Source organism: Ovis canadensis, chromosome 13 (assembly GCF_042477335.2).
Source record: "Ovis canadensis isolate MfBH-ARS-UI-01 breed Bighorn chromosome 13, ARS-UI_OviCan_v2, whole genome shotgun sequence".
Classification (NCBI taxonomy): Eukaryota; Metazoa; Chordata; class Mammalia; order Artiodactyla; family Bovidae; genus Ovis; species Ovis canadensis.
Window position 1 is genome coordinate 32,843,413 of NC_091257.1, and position 19,237 is coordinate 32,862,649.

General features: G+C 48.7%; 2 protein-coding genes across 4 annotated transcripts in view; one reads left to right on the forward strand and one right to left on the reverse strand.

Annotated features, from left to right (window-relative positions):
- Positions 1 to 11,426, reverse strand: part of CCNY (cyclin Y) — a 106,805-nt gene extending 95,379 nt beyond the window's left edge. The window contains exon 1 of the mRNA XM_069547366.1: positions 10,840 to 11,426. Within this exon, the coding sequence (XP_069403467.1) occupies positions 10,840 to 10,993 (154 nt within the window). The 5' untranslated portion in view covers positions 10,994 to 11,426. The remainder of the gene's footprint in view (positions 1 to 10,839) is intronic.
- Positions 11,427 to 11,537: 111 nt separating this feature from the next.
- Positions 11,538 to 18,461, forward strand: LOC138417364 (endogenous retrovirus group V member 1 Env polyprotein-like). Of its 3 annotated transcripts, none has more exons than XM_069547363.1 (2): positions 11,538 to 11,633; positions 15,940 to 18,461. In XM_069547363.1, exon 2 carries the CDS (start codon positions 16,160 to 16,162, stop codon positions 17,213 to 17,215), a length of 1,056 nt encoding a protein of 351 aa, XP_069403464.1. In that variant the 5' UTR covers positions 11,538 to 11,633; positions 15,940 to 16,159; the 3' UTR covers positions 17,216 to 18,461. The 3 variants fall into 3 exon arrangements, with proteins under 3 accessions (XP_069403464.1, XP_069403465.1, XP_069403466.1); XM_069547364.1 differs by having other exon boundaries at positions 11,555 to 12,138; XM_069547365.1 differs by having other exon boundaries at positions 11,608 to 12,128.
- Positions 18,462 to 19,237: the final 776 nt, after the last annotated feature.

Here is a 19,237-nt window from a genome sequence, read left to right on the forward strand (position 1 = left end):
GGATGCAAGTTCACACTGGACGCCCCTTTATATCCTGGTCACTGCTCACTGAAAGAGTCTTGTGAGGGCACCTGGATAAGAAGCTCTTCTGGTCATACTGCCCCATGGTTTTGTACAGAAGGCAGTCCTGGGGGAACAGTGGCATGGTCCACACGGTGCCCCAGGAGGCCCACACTGCAGCCTCTGGTGTGTGCAGGACGGCCACCATGTCAGTTTCTCTGTCACTTTGACTCACGGAGCCCGCAAAAGGGGCAGAGGGGAGCTGCCCTCTGGGGATATGAGATGTGGCAAAGTCTGGAGACATGTCTGACTGTCCTGAGCAGTGGGTGGAGGGAGGGGCGCTGCTAAGCATGCTACCATGGACAGGCAGCAGCAGCAGCACCACCACCACCACCATGGAAGGATCTTGCCCAAAGTGTCAACAACGCCAAGGCTGAGAGACCCAGTGGGCCTTCACTGAGGACGCCTGCTTTACTGAACATGACCCTGATCTTCACCCCAAGAGGCCAGGCTCCATAAATATCCCCTCACACGTGAATACAGATCATCAAGACAGAAACCCATTTATGAAAATCAGCTTGAGGTCCTTCTTGGCTGGATGTCAGCACTATGTTCCGGACCCAGAAGGCGGGGGACAGCACTCGCCCAGTGCCCCGGCTGCCACCCTTCTGCATCCAACGTGAAGACACAGATCGAGCCTGAGGCCCCTGGGGGCTGGGTGACCAGGACAAGGGTGGCTCACCTGGCCTCAGTGGCCGGGGCCCGCACTTACTCGTTCCGCCCTCTCTTGTCCTCACACTCTGTCCACAGCTCCTTCTGTCCTTCCCTCTGAGCCATCACAGCACTATTTTACCCCAGACACAGGAATAACTTTTGTTTTCAAAAAACCCGACTCTAGATTCCCCAAGGGCTCCTCCCAGAACATTCTTGGTTAAATGAGAGAAGCAATGTGGTCCAGTCATCCAGTCTCCTGGCTCCACACCAGAAGCCCACAGGGCCCCAGTAGACCATCCCCACCAACTGAAAACCCCGGCCACACTCGCCATCCAGACCCAGTCATTCTCAAAGGCTCAGAGACACCCAGCGTGGCCCAGGAGCAGAGCCACTGAGCACTCCTGGGCCACCGTGGGGACTGTGCTTGTCTGGGGGTCTTGTGGTCGGTCACCTCCCTGCTTCTCGAGGCCACTGCAGCTCCTTCACACACACTCTGCTCACATCCTGCACTCCCATCACCCGGGGGCCAGTGACAGCTGCAAAGCCAGCAACGAAGCCACACCACCTTCGCTGCAAAGGAGCAGGCCCTGCAGCCAGGCCAGGGCTCTGAACAACCAGCCTCTGGGAAGAGAGCGGCGTGCAAAGCAAGGGCCTGTGCTCTCCTCCTCCAGTTCAGGGCTGTGTGGTTAAAACCTAAAGTCTCACTTCTGAAGGCCAGCTCTGCTATGCTTCCTCCAGATGTCTGACAAAATGCAAGAAACAGAAAATTAGACATTAGCTTTATCTTAAGAATCAAATGCACGCTAACATTACAGTGAATGAACGAGTCCCCACTGCAGCTTGCAGAAGACAGAAGGCGTTTTCCAACGCTGCAGAAACTCTGCTTACTAATGCCTTTCAAGCAAAGGAGTAACAAGGACTATACATTAAAATAACCACCCATCACTTACAGCTTGAGGGGAAAAAAGACTGTCCGCATAAAACTGGCAAAAGTAATGTTCACCATAAGTGAAAGTACTGCTTGATTGTTTTGGGAGTTCAAAATTTTCGAAGCTGAATTCAAACACAGCATCATGACTTCAACTCTTGTCCTAGATTTTGGCAGGACACACAGGGAGCCCTAAAACCTGGACTGACTAGCAACTGTACAAAATCTAGATTCACATCTAAAAACAAGAGCGTGTTTAAAAGATGATGATGATCACACTTAACAGAACAGCTGTCATCAACTGGTATCCTGAGTCAGAGGTTCATTAAGGGACAAAATTCTAAGTGTGGAGCAAAGTCTTCTCTCAAAGTACAGGCCTTTCTGGGGAGGGAGGTGGGAGGGGGGTTCATGTTTGGGAACGCATGTAAGAATTAAAAGATTTTAAAATTAAAAAAAAACTAAAAAAAAAAAAAAGTACAGGCCTTTCAACCTATCAATCCATGCACCAATTCCCCAGATTAATGGTCAATTTGCAGAGTGAGACAAGATTCCCCAAATATAATCAGAATATTTTTCATAGCTTTTCTTTCCCCACCAAGGACCAGAATCACACAGTCACAAGAGGGAACCTGCTTACAGAATGTTTCAAGCGCTACACTCATGGCTATACTACATATCAACCAACTCCCATGCAGAGTATTTCCTATTCACCCTCCTCAGAGTCACAAGGTCTATAATCAGAGGCATCCAAAATAGAAGTGACTTGCATTTCACCATCCAACGAAGACTTCTGCAAAGCTCACAGAGCACACTGGCAAGGATGTAACTGCAGTAGCTAACAATTATCTTTAGTGTACTCCAGCTGTATTCCTCTCAGTACCAGGAGCCAGCTGACATGTCTGCGGAGGCTGGTACATCTCTGCTGGGCACGGCACTCATCTGTCACACCCAATAAGCCCCCACTATACAGCCCGAGTAGGGGACAAAGACCGCAGAAAATGACCCAGAAATTAAAATCGCACGTGCCAGGTAATGTATCTATAGAATAATAAAACCAGGTTGAATTTTTTTTTTTTTTTATCAAAGTAGTATAACCAAGGGAGACTAAACACTTAGCCCAGAGATGTCTCCATTGCCGGAACATTTTAGAACTCCCTTTTTGGACTCTTTCCAGTCCAACTTTTGAGTCGGAAGAAAAAACAAATAATGAAAACAAAAACCTCTTTACAAAGTCAAAACCAATGTACAAAATGTCAGTATTCTGACAAAGGTGAAGAATAATGGATTTCAAGGCTTTCCACTCCAGTATTTACATGTTAAGTAACCTCCCAGCAAAGCAGCAGAGAAGCCAGCACGCTGCTGACTGGGACCAACCGTCCCTGAGATGACCTCTCTTCTTAGAGCCACCAACTGACTTTCTAGGCAGAATCTTGCCAACCAAGGAGCCTGCCAAGTTGTTTGCTGTTGGGCCGACCACTCGATTTTAGCTTCAGCACATCCCTCTCTCCAAGCTGGCAGAGAGCAACAGAAGCCTCAAAAAGAAGCAAAGGAAGGGACCATCGGTCTCCTCTGACCTCTGCAGCTGTAGAGCCAGCTGGTTAGACTTTTCCTTGAAAGAAACAGGCACAAACCATCCCCCAAATTTACTCAGGGCTGCCTGCGCTTATTTTTCAGCCCATCAACTCCTCTTTAGTTAGAGCAGTTAAAATAAAGCACCTGTATGCAGGCCTCTAAACCTTATTCTTTGAAGAATTTTTTTTTTTTTTTTAAATCCCTGGCCTCACCCTTTGTCAGGGCACAAGCTGATGTTCCGAGGATGAGGGTGGACACGGACTGGCAGGCTGGGTGGGCCCGGCACCCACGGGAGAGAGGGGAGTTGCCTCAAACACTCATCCCACCCTCTCTGTGCGGCATTATGGTGTGACTATAGAGAAACTCAACCTAGAAGGGCAATAAATGCCAAGAGGAGGAGGATTTGCAGTCCAAATTCTACTGCCTGCAAGTATCCACTCAAGTCACAGAGCTCTGTTTAACCTCATCCCACCCAGCTCTCAAACTCCACTTATCCTTCCAGGACTGCCTTGAACCCTCGATGTGTTTGCAGGACAAGCCCTCCGGCTGCTGGCTTCTCTGGCTACAGCAAGTTCATACACAGGCTGCTGTAGCTCTTACCACTCACTGCATATTTAATTCAAGAAAATCAGCCTGAATGCTAAGTTCATAACGACATATATCCATCTAGCACCTCTGGTTTATTAACCATCTTAGTCTAATTTCAGGTTACATGTCAAGGGTCACATGTCAAGGCAGTATGTTTAAGCAGAGATGCAGTGAGGCTCAGTAGGACAGATGATCCATAGCCAAGGCGGGGTCATGGCCAGAGTGCAGACTCCTGACTTCTGGGCTCTTCACCCTCCACCCACTTCACATAGCCAGAGGCATATTCTGAAGAACGTTCAGAGAAGAGCCCTCCCTCTTCTCCCAGAAAGGTAGGACAGGCTAACAGTGAGTCTCAGAGCACAGAGAGGAAATGATCTCCTACCCAAGACTCACAGCCACAAACTCAACATTTCACGATGACACAAAGGCTGCAGAGAGAGTGAGCTCTCTCTTTCCTTCTAGCTCTCTGCTGAAAACACGAGAGGCCCTGACATCAGCTGCTGGTGCCATGCACTTACCCTGGGAGCCCAGATGTTGAATCGTTAAGGGATTTGTACTTTGAAGTGTGACAAGTATAACACTGTCAATAGCTCTCTTGTGAAAAATATCAAACACTGCTTCCTTACAGACAAGTCCAACACTATATACTTGGAGCTACATCTCTGACCCTGCATGATTAAAACAAGATTTCAAAACTGCTCACGTGGCTTGTCTCCTATATTTTTCCTTTTGGTTCTGCCCTTTCCTGGGTAGGAATGGATTTCATCTTTGTGTTGTTAAGTTTCATCTAGCCAGAAATGTGAAAGCAATTCATCTCAAGAGGATAGAGACAATCAGCTTTGTAGAAAAGGGTGAGAAAATCTATTCAATATTATTTCACAAAATTATTTAATATGCACTCCTCTCAAAAAGGAGCAGAAAAGTAAAAATCCTAATCACAAATACTGCTAGTCAAAAGTGCACAGACAACAACTGAATCTCTGAAAACAAGGCAAGTGTGGGCCAGGCACAGACCACCCCCCACCTCGAATTAGCAGGAACAGGGCAGCTGAGGTGGGATCCTCTACCAAGTGAGGGCAGGCTGGACTCCAACTCTGCCACTAACCAGCTGCAGAAACTCGAGCAACTATCTTAAGACTCGATTACCTCTCCTGGAAAATGAAGACAAAGACATGAAGAGATTCACTGCCCTTGTCCAGGATCTGCAAGACCAGGGCAAGAGACTGCACCTCTCCAAGATTCAGTTTCCTCATGCACAGCATGAGGGGATGGGAGCAAACGATCCCCTACTCTAAATCAGAGAGGAAAATAAGTGAGCGGGGTGGTGGTCAGGGAGCCACCTGTATGCAGTCAGCCCACACTTGGTCAGGGCATCTTCACAACCTCGCAGGCAGCACTGCTAATAAATTTTAGTTTGGAAGCAAAGTCTACTGGCATGGTTTTGCCCATCAAACTGGAAAGGTTAAAGTGGGTTAAAGCCCGAGAAAAAGAATGCATAAGAGATGGACTTCCATAGGCTGCAGACAGCATGGAAACTGACTGCAGGAGTCCAGGCTAACACTCCCCAACAGGCACTGCAGTCCCTGGAGTTTAAACACTGGACTCTCCTGTGCACCTCCCGTGCCTGAGATGACTGGTTCAGGTATCAGTGCTGTATAGCCCAGAACACACTTCACATTAAATACATGAAAATCACCGTGAGTGGCTGTGTCCCTAATCAAAAATGCTTATCTAGTACTTTTTGGTGTGTTAAGCATTTGAGACTCTTTTTGATCCTCAAAGATGTGAGACAGCTAAAGTCATTCATCTAAAGAGACAAGGAAAGAAGACTGAACAGTATCTTGCTGTTAAACAGATTGCCACTAGCCACGGTTTCCTTTCAGTTTCATTTGGGTGTTTTTTCTTTCGCTATATGCTTTGAAATCTTTCTTAAGTTTCATTTTCAGGACATGACCCTATCTGCTTACCTCTCAGGTAGAAATGCACACCAAACAAAAAGTTTCCTATCCCAATCTGCTTTCATTACTACAAGTCTTACACATTCTCTACTTCCTCTCAGTAAACACACACGCTGATGCTCTCACTGACGTCCTTCAGCGGGTGGCGTCACTCATTCATTCAACAAACAGAGCATGTCTGCAAGGTATCAGACAACCCACTATTGTGAGCATGTGTGTTACATCAATGAATAAAAGAGTTCTATTAGAACGTACACGCTAACGTGGAAATAGTTATGGTTACAGTTGTATGCACGAAAAGGGGCTTCGCAAGTGGTGCAGTGGTACAAGAACATATACAATGCACTATAACTGATATGCAATAAAGAAAAATGGTGGTGCACAAAAGGCGTATTAGGGTTGCTGATGGGGTGACAAGAGGGGTGTCTAGTGGGGTGTCTGGGAAGGATTCACTGAAAAGTGAGGCCTGAATTGAGACTGAAAGTGGTAAGGAAGCTAGCCAGCCAAGAGCACACATGGAGAACTCCAGGCAGAGTGACAGAGCAAAGGTCCTGAGGCAACTGCATGTCTGATGTGTTCAAGGAACCGCACTGAAGGGGCCAGTGTGGCTGCAAAGAGCAAGTGACTGAGGCAGGTAGGCAGGCATGCAGATTACAAAGGACCCTGGGGCCCACTGGAAGGCCTGCGTTGTCAAATTCACTGTAAGACTTTCATTCTATGTGACAGAAGGAGCCGCTGCAGCTTTCTAAGCAGAGGAGTGATGTGTTAAAAGTTCTCAGAAGGATCTCAGTGCAGCAGCAGTGCTGAGAACAGACTGCGGTGGGTAAGCTTGGAGAGAGGCAGGGAGACCAGTCGGGCTCATTACATGGCAACAGCAGGAGAGGTTTTAGAGTGGTCAGATTCTGCACCAGGTCTTAGTTGTGGCATGCAGAGTCGTTGATCTTCATTGCTGTCAGTGGGATCTGGTTCCCTGACGACTGATCAAGCCTGATCCCCTGCACTGGGAGTGTGGAGTCTTAGCCACTGGGCCACTAGGGGAGTCCCTCTGGATGTACTTTGAAGGCAGAGTCATGCTGCCCAGCAGACTGAACAGGAGATGAGGAAGTGATAGGATGGTCCGGGATGACAGCTAGTCCCTGGATGAAGTGGCTCTCAATCATTTTAAGATTTGAGTTTGTCAACCCAAACCGACACACCAGGTACAGGTATTATAATTATCCTTATTTATTTGGCCTCACTGAATTTTAAATTCTCTTTAGTCCCTTTCTCCTCTTCTTCTTCCATAAAAAATGGTACAATCAGGTAAGACCAGTTGTTACAGATGGAAGAAGAGAAACCACAGATATGACCCGGTGACCCACAGCCTACCCAAGAAGGCAAGCCCAGCCTGGTTATTATCAGTCAGGCAACACTGGAAAGTTTCCACTTGTAATTTAATGGCTCCATGGCTTTGGGCAAGTCATTTCTCCTGTCTCCTTTGCTTCTGGTCCTAAAGTAAGGATGATATTATCCCCAAGGTTACTGTGACTAAATGTTACTAAACGAATGAGTTACTAAATGAAATGTTACTGTCACTAAATGTGACTAAATGTTACTAAATGAATGAGCTGATCTCAAGTAACATGTAAGTGCTATACTTTGTTATCATCATTGTTGCTAAGTGTTTCTGTTACTTCTTGATCTCAGAATAACTTTATAAGAAGTAACATTTCTTTCAGTTCAGTCTCAGTCCCTCAGACTCTTTGCGACCCCATGAACTGCAGCACACCAAGCCTCCCTGTCCATCACCAACTCCTAGAGTTCACCCAAACTCATGTCCATCGACTTGGTGATGCCATCCAGCCTTCTCATCCTCTGTCGTCCCCTTCTCCTCATGTCCCCAATCCCTCCCAGCATCAGTCTTTCCCAATGAGTCAACTCTTCGCATGAGGTTGCCAAAGTATTGGAGTTTCAGCTTTAGCATCAGTCCTTCCAAAGAACACCCAGGACTGATCTCCTTTAGAATGGACTGACTGGATCTCCCTGCAGTCCAAGGGACTCTCAAACATTTACTTAGTAACATTTATTTCATTTAGTAACTCACTCATTTTCTTATCTAATGAGTCTAACATAAATTTCTAAGACAGGAATAACCTAACATTGTGTGTCAACTGCTCAATCATGTTCGACTCTTTGCAACCCCATGGACTGTAGCCCTCTAGGCTCCTCTGTCCATGGGATTCTCCAGGCAAGAATACTGGAGTGGGTAGCCATTCCCTCCTCCAGTGGATAGCGTACACCAAATATAAAAGGAGGCACGTTCCCCTTGGGCATCATGGAAGCCTAATACAATCATTGAAATTCTACAGACAAACATTACCTGCTGTGTTTGGGTGTGGAAAACGTGAACCTAGTATCCTTGGTGCTCTAAAGAAACTAACCTAACCAAGCTCTATGAATTTCTCTGAATCTTCCAAGTCTAGCTAACTGGAAGGTCTTTCAGGACAGAAGAAATATGGTACTTAGGCACTTTAGCTTTTGTTATGTACTAAAATTAAGAACTCTTGAGACGCAGTTTTTAAAAGTTTAATCGTCTAACAATCAGAAGTTAAAATACAAATATATATATACATATCTATACACTACAACTTAAATCTATTTTCTTCTGTCAGCTTCTGACACAATGAGTTCCCATGGAAAATGCCTCTGAACAACAATGACAATTCCAAGACACCTCAACCAGTGATTTTCAAACCAGTAGCATCTCAGAATCACCTGGAGAGCTTTACACATACTCATGCCAAAGCCCAGTCCTAGATTTCTGGTCTAACTGAAATCATTGAGAACAGCTGAATAGGTAAACTACAAGTATTACTGACTGAATGCGGTAGACAGAAGATTATTTAAATAGTGAATGAGGACTTCTGGGTTTAAATTAGCATCATAACCAGTGAGTTCTGGGAAACGAAGACACTACAGCCCAGATGAGAAATCCTCTTAACCTGCTCTGCTAGTCTCTCAAACCATCCCAAATCTCCAAAACAAGAACTGATGATCTTTCAAATGTTTCCTCAAAAACAAATGATGACCAAAACTTAGACTTCTTCCAAATGAAAGAACACACATCATTCTACATTTTTCTGGCAAAATCCTTCTACACCTTATTGCCAAATAGCTGACTGTAGTTACTTTTATTTTCCCCTTTCCTTATTACAGTCATAACAGCATGCAGCCTGGGTCTAAGAAATGCGAGTCTTCCTTTTCTTTGTATTATTTTAATCCATTATTTAAAACAATGTCTCTACCCAATAGCAGGACACAACACAAGGGAGAAGTTATTTCCAATGTTCCAACAATGTATATGAATAACGATATTCTACAACAAAGTCATTCATTCCTTTATAATACAATGGTTATTCAGTCTTTATTACATGCTGGACACTTCTTTCAGGTGCTTGGCACCACAGAAGTGATTGAGACAAGTGGGACTTAATACCTTTCTGCTGTGCATGTGTGCTAAGTCGCGTCATTCATGTCCCACTCTTTTCGATCCCATGGACTATAGCCCACTACATTCCTCTGTCCATGGGATTTCCCAGGCAAGAATACTGGAGTCGGTTGTCATTTCCTTCTCCAGGGGATCTTCCCCAGCCAAGGATTCTTTACCACCGAGCTACCAGGGAGGGCTTCCCAGCTGGCGCTACTTAGTGGTAAAGAACCTGCCTGCCAATGCAGGAGACTCAAGAAATGCGGGTTTGCACCCTGGGTCAGAAAAATCCCCAGGAGAAGGAAATGGTAACCCACTCCAGTATTCTTGCCTGGACAATCCCATGGACAGAGGAGCCTGGCTAGCTACACTCCATGGGGGTCACAAAGAGTCAGCCAGGACTGAATCCACTTCACACCCATGCACCCAGACAACCAGGGAAGCCCAGGTTAACACAATGGAAGTTAAAATAACACCATTAGAAATGTCATACTGAACCCTAACTTACTGTCTACTATAAACCAGACATTTTATTAGTCTCTCTTTACATATGGTACCCATTTAATAAAGTTGTTCTAAAAAGATGAATTTACTATTTACAAGAAATTAAATGATGCCAAACAATGAAAAAATTCTTCCCCATGGCAGAGTTTAAATTTGGCTTTGCATACTAGATGGAATGCGCCATTCTAAAAGTGACAAGAATGAATTATGACAGAGTTGTGCCAATTCATTCACACAAGAAATTTTTTTCAAATTAGTTCAACCACATCAACTGTGAAAAGAATCAGTGGTTTAAAGAAAAAGTCAAGATTTCATAAAAATATATTTCCAATTTCAAAATTTTTTAAGTTTAAAATTACATAAACTGTTTGATGCATAAACTACCCATCTATTAGATATTAAATCACATAAGCTTATTGATAAAACAGTACTAATAAAATACTGTAAGACCAATAAAATCAACAATCATTACTAGGAGCAGCGATCAGTCTTAACTTCCTTTACAAATCCTAGTCCAGAAGTCATTGAAATCACTCAGAAATTCACAGGACTGTAATTCAACCTCAAGCAAAAACAAGGGGACTTATTCCAAAGCTGTCTGCAAATCACTGCGATAATACTGTAAAGAAAAAAAAATGTTAAAGAATTCAGGTGACGTTATTTGACTGCAATCTCTCAACATTCCCCCACCCAAAATCCTTTCTGTTGTTGGTATTTTGCGAGGAGGGCTGTGGGGATTTTTTTTTTTTTTTTGGTTTTTTCAAGAAATGGGGTCAGGGCCAGCAAGTGGGCTCACTTCGCCAGTTTCTGGGGAGCCGACCCAGGCATTCAGTCCTCGGCCATGCCCAGGGTCCCCATCTCCTTCGCCTCTCGGGATACAGATAGGCTCACCCTTCCGCGCGCAACTCGACAGGCAGCTCCGCCGGACAGACAGCCGGAGCCCGGCCTGGACCCCGCCCCGGCCCGCTCTCCGGGGCGAAGACCCCGGTCCGCTCGCGGTAACCGGCCGAGAGCAACGGCCGCCGGGCGGGGCGCGGGGTGCGGGGCGAGCGCGCAGGCGGCGCGGGGCGTCGGAGGAATCAGAGGGACCCCCCGCCCGCCCGCCTCACCGTCGATGTTCTCCCGGTCGCTGATGTGCTGCAGGTTGCAGCCCGTGTCCTCGCGGCTCAGGTCGGCGTCGGGCCGGCAGGACTCCAGCCGCGAGTGGGCATTCCTGCGGAGCTTGGGGCTGGACGACACGCAGCACGAGGCGGTGTTCCCCATGGCTGGCGCCCCGGCCCCGGCGCGGCCCCGGGTCAGCAGCGGCGGCGGCGGCGCGGCCTCGCCATGGGCGGCCCGGCTCCCCTCGCCCGGCCCGGCGGCCTGTCCGCGGCGGAGGAGCGCCCGCGCCCGCGCGACTGCGGCCGCCCGGCCCGGCTCACCCCGCCGCCGCCATGGCGGGCGCCGCGCAACCTCCTCCGCTTCCCGATCGGCCCGGCTCTGCGCCGGCGGCCGCAAGCGGTTCCGGTTCAGGGGGCGCGGCCGTTAGGGATGCGGAGACGCGGGGGCGAAAGCAGGCGGCGGGGGCGAAAGCAGGCGGCGGGGACGCGAGCGGCCGTGGGCGACGGGAACGCGGGCGGCGGGGAGGCGCGGCGCTGGGCCCGGGCGTGGGCGGCCCGGGGGACGCTGGGGCCCGGCCCCGCCCCCCGCGGCCTCCGCGCCCCGCCCACCTGCTGGCCCGGTCCCGCCCCCGCTCCCCGCCCACCCGCGGGCCGCCCCGCCCTCCGCGGCCTCGGCGCCCCGCCCACCCGGCCTCGCCCCACCCTCTGCCCTGGAAGCGGATACGGAGGAGGGGGGTGGCCTCCCGCGCGCGTGCGCGCCGGCGGTGCAGTGATGTCGCGAGGAACCGGCGCAGGGAAGAGAGGTGCGTGCGGCGCCTGGGCCGCTGGCAGCGGCGGACGGGAGTCGGGGTGGAGGGAGGGGATTTTTTTTTCTCCTCCTTTAAACTCTCAGAGGTTAGAGTTAGTGGGCAGGGTTGGGGCGCTCTCCCGTCCTGAGCCGCCCGTCGTCTGCCCAGAATGCACCTTGGGCCGGGGCGGCGCCGCTCTCCCCGCAGGTTTATCGTCAGGTGCCCCAGGCTCTCCTGTTCACCCCACCACGCAGTCGGCTGTGGGTGCGAGAACTTTGCAGGGTGGTCCCCATCCTGCCACCCACCCACCCACACACACATGGCAGCACTGCCCCCTCGCCTCTCGGAAGAACAAAATAAGGCAGCTGAAACAACCCTTCACCCCCTTTCCAAATGGCCGGGGAAGACATCCTGAGACCGGGGACAGAATGCTTTAGCGGGTGGAACCTGGCGTGACCCCATTCTCCATACGAGGAAACTGAGGCCCAGAAACACGACGTGTCGACGCAGGTGCTAACTGGTAACAAAAGGGAGCAAATACTCGGCATCCTCAATGTGTGTACAGCTTGCCAGAGGCACTGTAAACATGATATTGTCTAAATCTGGACGAGTTTACTCTTAAACTTGTGCTTCCCCTTCTGTCTTTTTGTTAGTCCGTATTTTAAAAGCTCCATGTCTGAAGTGTATTGTTGCCGTTTTTGGAATAAGTGGTGTGTGTCCTTGTTCTGACTTGCCCGGTTGTGCCGTCCCCAGCCCACCCGCGTCTCTAACGCGACTGTACTAACCTTTACCTGTGAGTTTGCAGCTGGTGTCGTCTCATCTCTCATTCTTTTTTGTGTATGCCTGAGTGGCCTCTTCCCCATCTCAGAAAAGATTTGCTAAATAAACTGGGAGCTAGTATACTCTTAGAACCAGGTGAGAGCCAAGAAGACAGAAAATCAGAATAGAGAATGCATTTGTTAGTAGCCCCAGATGCCCCACCCACTGGTCATGAAAACATTCCCCAAGTAATTAGGGAACAGGTGGATCCTGTGGTTTGGAACTATATCGGTACCAGGAAAGGCAAAGCTTGTTCCCCGGACGGAAATAGAGGTCAAGCCTGTGGGAAAATACCCCTGGTAGAGGCACTGTCTTTTAAAGCCTGAGACCTTGGCAGGGAGGAGGGGTCGCAGATCAAACTGCTGCTCTGCTCACCAAATTCCTAAAACACAGGCCCACTGAGCCCAGTCAGTCCTATTACAGCACTCGAATTCTCCCATCCAAAAAGCCTCACAGGGATATGTTTTGGCCCTGGTTTGTACAAGACTTACGGGTTATCCACCCCATTCACCCTTTGGTGCCAAACCCATACATACACCCAACTCACCTAAATGCCAGGGGGTGCTCAGTACTTCTCTCTCCTAGACCTCAAGGATGCATGTTCTTTGTCCCCCTTCATCCAGACTCTCAAACCTTTCTGCCTTTGAACGGAGGGAACTTGATACCCTGGAAGCACTTGGACAGTGCTTCCCTGGGGCTTTCTGGAGAGCCCCCATGTCCTTGGAAATGCATTAGCAAAAGAACTTATGGAACTGAGCCTGTAATGTGGAACGCTGTGTTCCAGTATGTTGATGACCTATTAATTGGTGTTCAGCCACTAAATCGTGTCTGACTCTTTGCATCCCCATGGACTGCAGCACACCAGGCTCCCCTGTCCTTCACCGTCTCTCGGAGTTTGCTGAAACTCATGTCCGACCATTAATGAGTTGTGAGATAAGGCAAGATGCAGATCAGAATACTGTTAAGGTCCCAAGTTTCCTGGCAGAAAGGGGATATAAAGTCTCCTCAACAAAGCCTGAGCTTCTACAACAGGTTCAATGTTTAGGGTTTGTTTTGACCCCCTGGCCATAGATCAGAAAACAGCAGTTCGTGCATTACCACCTCCAGCCACAAAGAGACAACTCTGAGGCTTTCTCGGAATGTCTGGGTTCTGCTGTATCTGGATTCCAAGCATGGCCTTATGTATGAAGCTCTGAAGGGAGAAAGGGAACCCTTTCAGTGGAGTAGGGAGCACCAATAGCACTTTGAGACTCTAAAGACTGAGTTGAGCAAAGCACCAGCACTGGGGCTTCCAAATTTAGACAAACCCTTCACCCTATCCATGAGAGGGCAAGGATGGCACTAGGAGTTTGACCCAAAAATTGGAAGCAGATCGACGGCCAGTGGCTTACTTTTCAGAACAGTTCTACTCAGTAGCCTTGGGATGCCCCAGCTGCCTTCGGGCTTAGCAGCATGGCCCTACTGGTCAGTGAGGCTAACAAGCTCACCCTGGGACATCATCTACATGAATTAACCCTTCATCAAGTGCAGTCTGTGTTAGAAGCCAAAGGACACCATTGGTGAACAGAGGAAGGTTAGCAAAATACCAGGCTCTTCTAATGGATGCCCCTGATATTACTTTAAAGGTGTGCCAAACCTTAAACCCAACACTTCTCCCAGCTGTTGAAAATGGAAATTCATTGCATCAGTGTACAGAGACAGTAAAACAGACTTATTCTGTCAGATCCAGTCTTCTGGATGAACCCCATGACAACCCTGAGGCTGAACGGTTCATTGACGGGAGTAGTTTATAGAGATGGGAATCCAAATGCAGGCTGCTATAGTTAGCGCTTCCCTGGTGGCTCAGATGATGAAGAGTCCACCTGCAATGCTGGAGACCTGGGTTCAGTCCCTGGGTCGGGAAGATCCCCTGGAGGAAGGCAAGGCAACCCACTCTAGTATTCTTGCCTAGATATCCCCATGGACAGAGGAGCCTGGGAGGGTACAGTCCATGTGGTCATCATGGGTCGGACACGACTTTGAGACTAAGCACAGCACACATAGTTAGCTTATATAAAATCGTCGAAGCCAGGGCCCCAGCACCCAGACTTCAGCCCAGAAAAATATTTTTACTGATTCTAAATGTGGATTCCATGTGATATGTACACACTCATGCTGCCATTTGGAGAGAGACAGGAACTGCTAGAGATTCTGCCATAAAACATGAAGATTTAATCTTGGCTCTTTTAGAAGCAGTGCAGTTCCTGACCCAGGCAGCAGTAATTCCCTGTAATGGCCATCAGAAGGACAGGTCCTTTATAACCCAAAGAAAAAACAAAGCTGATCAAGTCCCTAAACACACAGTGCAGTTGCAGAGCATGACCAAAGCATGGCCCTAGTGACTGTCTCCCCACCCTGAACTGGCCTGCCTTCCCCAGTATTCCCCACAGGAACAAGAAGATGCTGAAAAATGGGGCTATAAGAAAGCTAGAACAAGCTGGTATAGAAAGGATGACAAGTTTCTTATCCCTGGAGCCTAACAATGAAGGCTTATTCGGGTTCATATTATGCCACCACCTGTGGGAGGAGTGCACTGTGGAACTTGATACTAAGGACTTTTTCAGTAAAGGGGCTTAAAGGAACAATAAAGCAAGTGACCCTTGCTTGTGATTTGTATCCCTGTAATAATCTGCAAGCCCATGCAATCCCTGGTTCATTACTCAAGCCAGTTCAGCACCGATGGACAGACCTGGGGGAAGACTGGCAATTGAACTTCACCCAGATGCCCCCACAGTCAGGATAAAAGTATCTTTCTGTGTCCATCAGTACTTTTACAGGATGGAGGGAAGCCTTCCCCATTCAATCTGAAAAGGCCACTGAAGTCTGTGAGTCTCTCTTAAAGGAGACAGTTGCTTGGTTTGGACTTCTAAAATCCCTCCAGAGCCATAATGGGCCCTCCGTCATAGCAAAGGAAGGCCTAACAAACACCTTGGGGATTAGCTATAATCTACACACCTCTTGGCACCTCCAATCTTCAGGAAAAAGTAGAAAAAAATGAACCATACTTTAAAGAAAACTGTAACAAAACTTTGCCAAGAGACTCATGAGCCCTGGTTCCTCTTGCACTCCTCAGGGTGAACACAGCCCCCAGGGTATCCTGAAGTTTAGCCCATTTGACATGACCTAGCAGAGGCCCTTCCTTACCACCGGTGTGAGGAATTGAGCCAGTGCCTACAATGTACTGTTAACTTGGAACAAGTTCACAAAGCAGCCTTGGCTAGTGCCCACAAGGCACCACCAACGCTCACTAGGGATACAACAGTGGGGGCAGCTTCTTCATGAGTGAAGTTTGGGGACCAAGTTCTTAAAACTTGGAAGGAAGGAATCCCCTGAAGATCAGCTACCAAAATGGAAGGGCCTCTATGGAGTAATCTTAGCCACCCTCACTGCCAGTGAACTACAAGGAATACCTAGTTAGTTACATTTAACTAGATTAAATCTCTTGCCTCCAAAAACCCCACAGGCTACAACGGAAGAACATACCTGTGAGCCAGTTGCAGACCTGAGATACTTATGCAGAAGAAAAGCACCGCTAACAAATGAGTAAAGAGTGATGCATTAGGCTGGACTTCTGGGTGCTAATTTTGTCATTGCATTTTCGCTCACATACGCCTGGTTTGCTCAGCCACCCCCACTGGATAAGCAGCTTTTTTGGACCCTCAGCATCTAGAAGACCAGAACCAATGACAGGATGGGAAACATGGACCCTTCTCCTGGCCCTTCTCCTAAGGAGGGGTTGGGGACAGAACAACGAGGAGAGGGGAGCCTGGAGAGAGAACTCAGTCGTCAACTTCTCCAGCATTTTGGCCTCAGGAAATAATCTCTCCGGTTGGACCTGTCATCCCCACCCACAAGAGGGGGTTCCTCAGCTCCAGATTGTGCCTGTGGATGAGGATGTCAATCTCACCCTGACTTCTGAACCAGTTAGGAACACACTGCTTCTAATAGTGGATCTTGAAGATCATGAGGAAATGGGGTGTGTAGAGCTTACAGACCCTTGGAACCAAACGGGTCTCTGGATCAAGCGGCCCTTTCTCTGCACAGGGCAAGGAAAACCCTGTTGCCCCTGCCAGACAGATGCCTGCCTTATCGATGCGGGAAGCTCACTGTCTATTTATCCAATGTCATTTTCCACGTTAAGCTCCTCCTGCACCCCTAACCAGACTCACTGGTGTGTGGACTCATCTCTGCTCTCCCCAGGCACCCAGCCCAACACATCTTGTACGCACTGGAAAGGAACAGCAGCCCCGGCCTGGAGGCTCGCCTATCAGACCCCTTCTGCTTTCAGCGATGAGGAGGAAATAGAGGAAAACTCAGAACTAGATGGGGGACCGCTAGACGGAGGGCCTTTGTCCCCTAGGTGCAGTAATGCCCCTCGCTGGGGTGCCCTTTTACGTCGGTGGTTTAATTCTACTTCACCCCGCCAAGCTTGTACCCCTGCCGGATATCTGTTCCTCTGTGGTCCACCGCAGAATAAACTACCCTTTGAAGGGAGCCCAAATTCCTCCTTCTCCTGGCCTCTCCGAGCAGTGGCCTACCCATGCCTAGACAATGTTCACTTCCGAGGAGAATGCACTTTGGGCCGATTGGGCGCTAAAGGGCTAAGCACCACTGCACATAATAGTGCCACCTCTCAAAACAGACATAACTGGGCACTCAGATTAGTCCTGGCAGGGATTGGGGCGGCCATAGGTCTGGCTGCCCCTTGGGGAATTTTGCCTATCATGAAACAATCTTAAGAATCCTCACACAGGCCATAGAAAACCTGGTCTCAGAAAACGGTGATGAGAATTCCCCGGTGGTCCAGTGGTCAGGACTCCATGCTTTCACTGCCAAGGGTGCAGGTTCAATCCCTGGTCAGGGAACTAAGATCCTGCAAGATATGCCTGGTGCAGCCAAAAAAAACAACTGGTGATGCCTTTAAGGGGTCTCCAAGAGTCCCCAGATCCTTAGCCAATGTTGTGTTTGACAATAACCCTGGATCATCTGGATGAACAAGGGGGTATCTATGCCGTGATTAACAACACTTGTAGAACATGCATCAACAACTCAGAGGAAGTTGAAGTAAATACTCAGGAAATTTATGAACAAGTTAAATGGCTACATGGGTTCAGCTACCCCTCTGCCCAAACTATATGGGAGTCAAAGGTTTCATCCTGTTACATTCCTTGGTTCCTGCCGCTCCTGGGCCCTCTAGTGGCCGTAGTTCTTCTGTCATTATTCAGAGCCTGCCTGTTTAATCTTTAGTTAGATTTGTGTCTTCCATGCTTCAGCAGTTCCAAGTGAGGCTCCTGATGGCCCAAGGATTTAAACCCTAGAAGGTTTAAACCCAAGGATTTAAGTCCTAGAAGGTGACCCTGGTCCCTATAGGTCTTTGGAACAGTCAGCAAGAGACTTAGGCACCTCTCGGCTAGGCTAGGGTCTCAGCAGGAAGACGCTCCAGAAGAAGAGACATTCGGCTCCTTGACCCTTCAGAACAAAGGGTGTAGAACCCCTCAAAGGAAAATGAGATCATCTGGGAGCTTGAGTCATCTGCCAGGACACTTGCCCCTGGACAGCACCTCCTTAAACAGGAAGCTGGCATCCGTAGACTGACCAAGGGGTGAAGCTTCCTTAAACAACATGGTGCTGAAGGCCATAAGTTAACCACAAGTGGTTGAAAGCAACCTCACGCCTGCGCAGCAGGGCGATGTTGACCACTACACACTCTTCCTGGTGGCGGTAGTCGGCAAGTCTGCCATTTTGAAGTGCTAATGCAGAAAGCAAAAAACTGCACAATTCATGCGTATGGCACCGCCAAGGAGGATGGACAGACCACCTGAGCCATGCCCCCTGCCTGGACTGCAGATCCATTCCCACCATCACCCCATCTAAGGACCCAGGGAGCTTTTTGTGAAGGAGCAGGTAGGCAAGGCCACCTGATTCTTGCCTTTGTTCCCTTGTGCTGCAGTGTGAGCCCCCATAAAACCTTGTTGGAAATTCTCATCTGGCCTCTTGTCAATGTCTATTGATTAAAGAGTCCAAGGGCCCAGGTCTGTAGCGCTGGGAAAATGAATGACAGCAAAGTGCTAACGCCAAGATGAGGAGGGAAAGTTCTAAAGAACTGCAGTCGCATAGAGGTGCGGAGGTAGCGACAGGATGAAATGACTTCTCTTTATTAAGGCAGTTCCGACCCTTTTGCTTCCCAGGCAAGTTTGGCTGGAATGTAACTGCAAGTCAGTGAATATCCAGATTTTCTGGGCTACGGTGCACGGTTACTGTGTGATCTGCTCCAGCTGCTGGTTTGTGGTGTGGGTGCTGTGCGAAAGGAAGCATGCAGTCATTCAACCCTGTGTGTGCGGCATGTCTGTGCAGACACATGGGCTTTTTCTTTAATCGTAACAGTTAACATATTTATATTAACGATGTGGGCTGAAGGGCTTACAAGGAGACACAATGGCACATAGGAGACAGCATGACTTCTGCAAGCTTTCCATGCTGAAGGGTCATTGGCAGAAGAGAATGGCAGTGTCAACTGAGAATACCATCTGGGGGAGCGCTCAGACACGACCAGGGGGCAAGGTGTCCACAGGCTATTGCCCAGTGATGGACAGCTGCTGGTCTACAGCAACTTTTCTGCACTACCCGCCCCCATCCCACCTCCTCCTCTAATGTTCCTGCCATATTCCCCTTAACAATGCATCTGCGGGGCTTATTCAGGATATGACTTTGGGTCCACAGGCCTAGAAAGGAAAGATAAGTACGAAGTCCTCATCAGTAAT